This window comes from Centroberyx affinis, unplaced genomic scaffold, assembly GCF_046629955.1.
Source record: "Centroberyx affinis isolate AG114_WGS23_722 - 3 ecotype Tasmania unplaced genomic scaffold, CSIRO-AGI_Caff_v1 ptg006918l_1, whole genome shotgun sequence".
In the NCBI taxonomy this organism is placed as follows: Eukaryota; Metazoa; Chordata; class Actinopteri; order Beryciformes; family Berycidae; genus Centroberyx; species Centroberyx affinis.
The window spans coordinates 2,338-9,480 of record NW_027283504.1 but is presented as its reverse complement, the minus strand read 5'-3'; the positions used below and the strand labels follow the sequence as shown (position 1 = coordinate 9,480).

Genomic DNA, 7,143 nt, shown 5'->3' with positions numbered 1-7,143 from the left:
TGTCTCAGATTTCTTGTATCAGTGATGAGTTTATATATCCATGCCAATCTGAAAAACTGCCAATGTAACCGATGCTGTGAATGGTATAGACTTTCAAGTGTTTACACCTGGATTGTCGCTCCATACACAGTAACCCAAACTAGGGAAAATGATGGTCGGTGCAGTGCATGACTGTGGTTTTGGTTTGGTTTTGCGAAATTATAGATCCTCTAGTTTCCAATGAGTCATAATGTCAGTATGTGAGAGTGTGTATCAAAAAATGGGAAATGTTGTCAAATGTTTCTTCAGTGTTTACCCAGTAACTGCAGCACATAGAATGAATTACAAATCACTCTATTCCAGTGAGGCTGTAGTTATGCCATTGGATATTATTTATGGATATGATTTAATAATATACAAACCATAATATATTATGCTAGAATATTATATTAAGAATATACCCCTCTTTTATCCTCTAATACAATCAACCTCTCAATCAACAACCTCTTTCTGCACCTAAATGCTTTCAAACCTTTTGAAGAACAACACAAGTACCCCAAACCCGAGTGTATCTAAAATACATTTTAATCTTGCTGAAATTTGTTTTTCACAATATTGTTTACAATATTAATCTGTCTTCGTTCTCTTCGTCCTCGCTCGGTTCTTCTTTATCGTCTCGAAACAGAACTGTACAATCATGTTCATGTAAATTGTTCTACATCAAGGCACAAGACAACAGCCGTTGTGGGGGAGCCTTGGGTAGGCTGATCTTTAATGGCGTCCCTCTGGCACACAGCAAAACAGGGTACCCTCGGGGGGACAGGGATGAGCCAAAGGGAATCATGGGAAATGTAGGAGAAATGTATGGATCATAAATGGGGGGGGGGTCGCATGGAACAAATGTGCTCTAAGGAGGTGAAAGGAGGGGGGAAAAAAAGTGATAACCACTGCTGCTTTCATTTTATTTTCCGATGAAATTCATGTATAAAAAAGAGGAATCATTAGGATGTTTGTTTTTTTTTCTTCGGGAGTTCATTTTGTTCATGTACATAACCAAAGTGCTTTTTTTTTCTTTTTTTTTTCTCTTATTTGCCAAAAGCAAAAGGTTCACTAACAGGATGGAAATGGGACGAGAAGTCCTGTGGCGTCTTTCCGTAAGAATGTGAGAGAGTGGATAAAGGGCCGGTTCAATGAGTATGTTCTGCTTGTTTTTGTTTTTGTTGTTTTGTTTTGTTTTGTTTTTCCCCAAGTATTTTCTGATGTTATCGCGTCGAGTTTCAACTTCTGTAAGACAGAGACAGAGAAAGAAAGGAAGAAAGAAGGAAAGAAAGACAAATATTGGTTAAAAAATTAAATGTAAATTCAAAAGATAACACAAAAGGATATTGACATGTTCATAATAATGTACAGTAAATTACATATCCTCATAGAAATAGTTTATAAAGGGTATATAAAGGGTTCAGAATTCAATATCTAGATATTGATAAATTATTGATAAAATATAGGTACAATATAGAGGATTCAGTCTGTAAAGGTGTTATTTTGTCAACCCAGGAGTCAAGTTGCCCCTATTATCCCCCAAATTTAAAGTAATTTGCTTTAATTTTTCTGCTGTCAATCATTTTGTCAGGACTGGCTGTCACTCTTTCAAATGGAAGATATCTAACTTTGGGATGAAACTCTTCACATGATGATTCCACCACATGAATTCAGAACTCAGAGCAGAAGAAGAGAGTATTCACCGTGTCCCTGAAGGCTGCGGGAATGCTCACATCTGGGCGTTTCTCCTCCGCCTGCCGAAGGCCTTGGAGCCGACGTTGGTGGGGACGAAGTTGCTGTTGCCCATTCCCCCCGACCGGCTGAGGAAGTCCGCCAGGCGGTGAGTCACGCAGGTTGCCGTGTTGCAGGCTCGCTTCTGTGCTGTAACGCTGCTTCAGGAGAGCAGACAGGGGGTTAACGCCGAGCTCTGACTCTCACACACACACACACACACATACACACAGGTATGGCATTCACACACATACTGCCACACCTAGGTCTACTGTACACAGACGCACTCAAAACACACAACGTCTCTGCACAACACTGTTCATCCTCATCAGCATTTACTTTACTTTGCAATACTTGTACACTACCAGTCTAAAGTTTGGACACACCTGATTGAATGTACTATGGTTTCATTATTGTTGATGCCTATGCCTAAAATATAAGATAGTTTTGATTTGTTTAACACTTTTTTGGTCACTGCATAAGTCCATTTTTCTTGTTATTTCATAGTTTTGATGTCTTTACTATTATTCTAAAATATGGAAAATGTATCCAAACTTTTGACTGGCAGTGTATATGCCAAGAAATACATGAAAATAGGATGCACAGAGTGATATTACAAATCAAACATGCAGCTTAAAATATCAGTTTAATCATATATTTTCTGCAGTTGGTCATATTTCTTACCTTGGGACTCGACGAGAGCTTCAGAGATAATTTCAAAGGCTACTATCAGATGCTCTAAAAACTATTCATGTCCATATTTGGAAATTAGCGTACTGTATACTGGCAACGAGCAGACAAGGCAACAGGGGCCAGGTCCATGAAAACCCACTGACTGCTTTAAAGTATCCCTAAGAATGAAAATGGGCTAAGGCTTCCTGGTAGAAAAATAAGTTTATTGAACAAGAAACATGGTGTCGCATGAGTGGATCATTTATTATGGTTAGATATTACTTTCGTGGTCCCTCTCAACTCTTAAATTTCAGGGGCTTGGAATGCCATCAAATGATCGGTTGCACGCACACAGAAATGAATCAACAATGTCTCAGCTGGCTCCCTAAAATGAATTACAGATATGAGAACTAATTCTGATTGTCTGAAATGACGGGGATAAATCATTCTCTGCCAAAAAAGAGGGGGAAAAGGAGAAAAAACTGAAAAGTTGGTTGCACTTAAAGGTCTTTTCTTCTACTGGCAATCAAGCAGGCAAACTCAACATGCACTGGGGCTTTGCCAATCCAAAAAAAAAATTAGATAAGGAAGAAACTGGGATGAGGGAGAGGAGAGGAGAGGAGAGGAGAGGAGGAGGAGGAGGAGGAAGAGATGCAGGGAAGGAGAGAGGGGTTAGATGCTGTCAAACGTCTCCCCGTAGCTTGCATAGCTGTCGCTCTCAGGCGCACTGCGCTTCTTGCCGGGCGTTCCCGCTCCCACGTTCGTGCGAGGGAACGTCTGCAACTTGTGCAGCTCCTGAGACAGTTTGCCCAACACACAGGTGCTGAGGTTGGAGCAGCGCTTGGTTAGGGGTCTGTCCATGCTGTCGGGGAGGGGACAGACAAAACACATGCAGAAAACAGGCTCATAGACATGGGAAAACATGCAGGTCTAGTAGCACACGCTCTCTCTCTCTCTCATTCGTTCTCTCTGTCTCTCTCTCTCTCATGCATACGTGTTAGTACACCTCTCTCTCTCTCTCTCTCTCCAGCAGCATCCCTTTCTCTCACATGCATTTCTTTCTCGTGCCGTCACAGGTATCAACCAAACAAACAAACAAAAAATCCCCCCACCCCCCTCCCCATCCCACCCGGCATCATGCTTATTCCCTTCAGACCATTCAAAGAACCTGTCATCCCCCATGCTCCACCCCCAACCCCAAACACCACCCCTCCCCCACATCCCCCCAACCCCCCCTCTCGTCGTATCTTTTACACCCACAGAACAAACAGAAACCGGTCGCTTTCCACTGTCATGCAACTCCACTAATTGACATCATGCACACTTATTCGTTCCATTAGGCAACATCCCCGGCAGGCAGTTCTCGAAATAGTAGGCCATTCAAACAAAGTCAAAATCAAACTCATCCATGCGGGAGCAGGGTCATGACAGAGAATATATATATATTTTTTTGTGTATTAATATCTCTTCTTTGAAATGAGAATCTTTTTTTTTTGGTCTGTAGACAAGCACATACCTCTACATCTGACTCAACCCAAGCCAGGTGCTAAAAAACATAAGACGCATCTTCAATGGTGGCATTTGGTGTTAGCTTAAAGAATACAGTCCCTCAAAAGACACACAAGGTCCAGTGCGGTGGCCCCTAGAGAGAGCTGTCCATATCATCATAGTATTTGGGGTTTTATTTCATCAATTAGCTCTACATTAGTTATGACAGTCAAACCCTTCGCTGGTGTTCTCTGCGCAGGGAAGAAGTGTTAAGCTGGTTAAAAAAAAAAAGGTTAAAATCAAGAGGGGGAAAAAAAGAGAGTTGTCTGTACCTATTTCCTTCGTTCGCCTGCTGCTCCAGCTCCTCCGCTGTCATCTGCACAAACTCCTTGACGATGGCGTTGAGTAACCTTCGCGCCTCGTAGTCCGTGAGCGTGACTCGGTCTGACATAGACTCTATACCCGGTCTGAGGTGGAGGGGTGGAGGGGTGGAGGGGAGGGGTATGAGAGAGAAGGAGGTGGATGCATTGAGATCAGCATAAATCCTCTGCTGGAATTATCACCTGCAGTTAAAAGGGTGGGGGGGGGGGGGGGGGGGGGGGGGGGGGGGGGTTGGGGTGGGGTGGGGTAGGGTGCCGGTGGAGTGAGGGAGCGGTAGGGTGGGGGTTTAGGGGGTGGGGTGGTGGTGGTGGTGGTGGTGGGGGTTTGGCCACTACGTCACCGACACCGAGAGGGTCGATGACGTCTAAGTTGGAGGGCCCCCGGCCAACGCAGGGAAACAATCTGCGGAGAGTGCCCCATCTAAAAGAGGGCCGACGTGTGACCGGCTTCAGATTTATGACAAAATCAATAGCTTCATGGGAACAGCGCTGGGAGTGGCTTGAATGGGGTTTTATATAAATATATAGATCTCATTTATCTCCCCCTAAAGTAAATTACACTTGCTTTTCATTCATTTTACTTTCTTTTGTTCTTTCCATTACAGTCGCTGTTTAACACTCAAACCTGAGTGCACTTTCATCCAATTGGATTAAAGATGAATAAGAGGATCTGCAAACTTTTATCTATTGATTAGGACACTAAAGTTAATGGGATTTGCTGAACAGCTAAACTAAGGGAAAAAAAATAAAGTATGTCATTTAAGGGACATATTGTAAAGCTGAGCTGAGCCAGTATCAAATCACATCATAATTTATTCTGATTAACCTAAGCAATGATATTTACACTTTATGTGTACATGCATACATACATGTCCTATTATAGATATGTAGAGGTGTTACTACTGTAGACTGTAGACTGATGTATCTATGAATGAATGAATCAGCTCCTCACATACAGTGCTGCTCCCATATCTTTCTCTTCTAGTAGCACTGAAAATGCTTCTTTGTTGTTACAATTACAACAAAATCTACCTTTTTACCCATTTAGTGACATGGAAATATTCATTCCACCTTTTGTTGGGGTGCTTTGGCTTTCACCCTTGCACTCCTTACTACTGGTTACTTGCAATACAGATGATTTAGGAATTTAAGTTAATTCTACATTTGCACTCATGATAAGTTGCTATGGATAAAAGTGTCAGCTGAAAATCCTAAAATGTAAAATGTAAAAGTTGAGTGTCTCACCTGGCAGGGGCGGCTTGTGAGCAGTACATCTGGCAAATGACCAGGGCATAGGCAACAAGGAAAGCAGAGATCTTCAACATAACCATGGTCCCCTACACAGCAAGAAAGACACCCCCCCCCCCATCAGCTCCATGTACACACAAGACTGCTGCCACTCACATTCACACACGGCCGAAAGAACTTCTCAGCCGCTCTCAAGAACAAGCTCCATCACCTGAAACATGCATTCGTCTACACAGCAAAAAGCCATCGTACATCTAGAAAATAAACTCGCAATATCGTAGCAGATGGTCCTCCTGTGCTGCTTTGAAGAAGTGGCTTCAGAATGGCTTTCCGGGGTGGTGAGGACAGCTCTGCCTCGCTCAGCTCGCCCACCTCAGCTTGCCACTACTTAGCTCGGGTCTCCTGCTGGATATCCATGCTTTTATCTCCACACAACTCCCCTTCAAAACTCATCAGCCTCATAACAATCCCCCCCCCACTCGTCTTCTGCAAAGCACACTGTTCCTCCAGAACGTCCAGGACCAGTAGTACAGGACAGGTAGTTCTCGCTCATGTCGTTGTACTGCAAGTTCCGAGTAAGACATGCCTGGAGGTGGGGGTGGGGGTGGGGTGGGGTGGGGGTGGGGGGAGGGATGGGGATTCGGGGGGTGGAGGGGTGGGGGGGTAGGAGTTGGGCGGGGGGGTCCTAGTCTGTGGTTCAATGCATGTAGCATTAGCTTGCGCTGGAAGAGGAGGGGAGAAAGGGGGGACTCCAAGCTTGCCAACTCCCTGGGGGACCGGTGCATTAGTGTAATGAGCTGCCACCACTCTCTCTCTCTCTCTGTCTCTCTCTCTGTCTCTCTCTCTCTCTCTCTCTCTTTCCTCTCTCACACACACACACACACTCTCAAACCCGCAGGTTCTCCATCTCTCCTGCTCCCCTTTTGCTGTCCATCTCCTCTCTCTCTTTTTCTCCTTCCATCACCATTCTCTCTAAGTCTTTCTTCTTCTGTCTCCCTCTCACTTTTGAGTCTTTCACTAAGCACCTCTCTCTCTCTCTCTCTCTCTCTCTCTCTTTGGCTTCCAAGTAGCAGAGTGGACCCTCAGTAAAGGGGTGCTGGTGATGCCGGTGACCCCTGTGGCCACACTCCAATCCCATTACCAACACCATCGCATCACCGCGGTCTAACACAGCGACCCGTCCATATCCCACTGATTACACACACATGCAAAGAGCATATCACATACATTTACAGTCAACCTGCCATCCCAATACAATGCCCATCATGTGAGTTCCATTTAAAGTCTCCACTTACCTTCAATGATAATCACCAGGCAAAAAAAATATATCTCTATGTATCTCTATGCAAAGCGCTATAAGTTGACTTTCTCTCAACTTGAAGAACAACTCTTGATTCTGTTGCATGCAGCGCCAACGCACCAGCCTATATATCCCACCACTTGGATTTGTGCATTGACTGTGTAGGTGTTTAATTATCTGCCGTCAGCCAATGGCGTGGCTCTGATGCTACGGCGAGCCAATGGGACGCCGCCCCTCAGTCCTGGCACACTAATAAGGGATATGGCTTTGCACTGACGTCATTGCTCAGTCACTAAGTGCCCCATT

At 44.4% G+C, this 7,143-nt stretch overlaps 1 protein-coding gene across 3 annotated transcripts; it reads right to left on the bottom strand.

Moving 5' to 3' along the window:
• Positions 1 to 541: 541 nt before the first annotated feature.
• Positions 542 to 6,929, bottom strand: LOC139639169 (calcitonin-1-like). Of its 3 annotated transcripts, none has more exons than XM_071513241.1 (5): positions 6,833 to 6,929; positions 5,535 to 5,626; positions 4,242 to 4,376; positions 1,722 to 1,910; positions 542 to 1,263 (listed from the first exon to the last, which is right to left on the bottom strand). In XM_071513241.1, the coding sequence occupies exons 2-4, from the start codon at positions 5,618 to 5,620 to the stop codon at positions 1,748 to 1,750; spliced, it is 384 nt and encodes a 127-aa protein (XP_071369342.1). In that variant the 5' UTR covers positions 5,621 to 5,626; positions 6,833 to 6,929; the 3' UTR covers positions 542 to 1,263; positions 1,722 to 1,747. The 3 variants fall into 3 exon arrangements, with proteins under 3 accessions (XP_071369342.1, XP_071369343.1, XP_071369341.1); XM_071513242.1 differs by having other exon boundaries at positions 1,722 to 1,907; XM_071513240.1 differs by lacking the exons at positions 542 to 1,263; positions 1,722 to 1,910 and adding an exon at positions 2,622 to 3,283.
• Positions 6,930 to 7,143: the final 214 nt, after the last annotated feature.

Coding starts and splice junctions, on each gene's coding strand:
- LOC139639169 (XM_071513240.1), bottom strand. CDS start 5,620: ATGGTTATGTTGAAGATCTCTGCTTTCCTTGTTGCCTATGCCCTGGTC. Junction 4,377..5,534: donor TCACAAGCCGCCCCTGCCAG/GTGAGACACTCA, acceptor CCTCCACCTCAG/ACCGGGTATAGAGTCTATGT. Junction 3,284..4,241: donor CAGGCGAACGAAGGAAATAG/GTACAGACAACT, acceptor CCTCCCCGACAG/CATGGACAGACCCCTAACCA.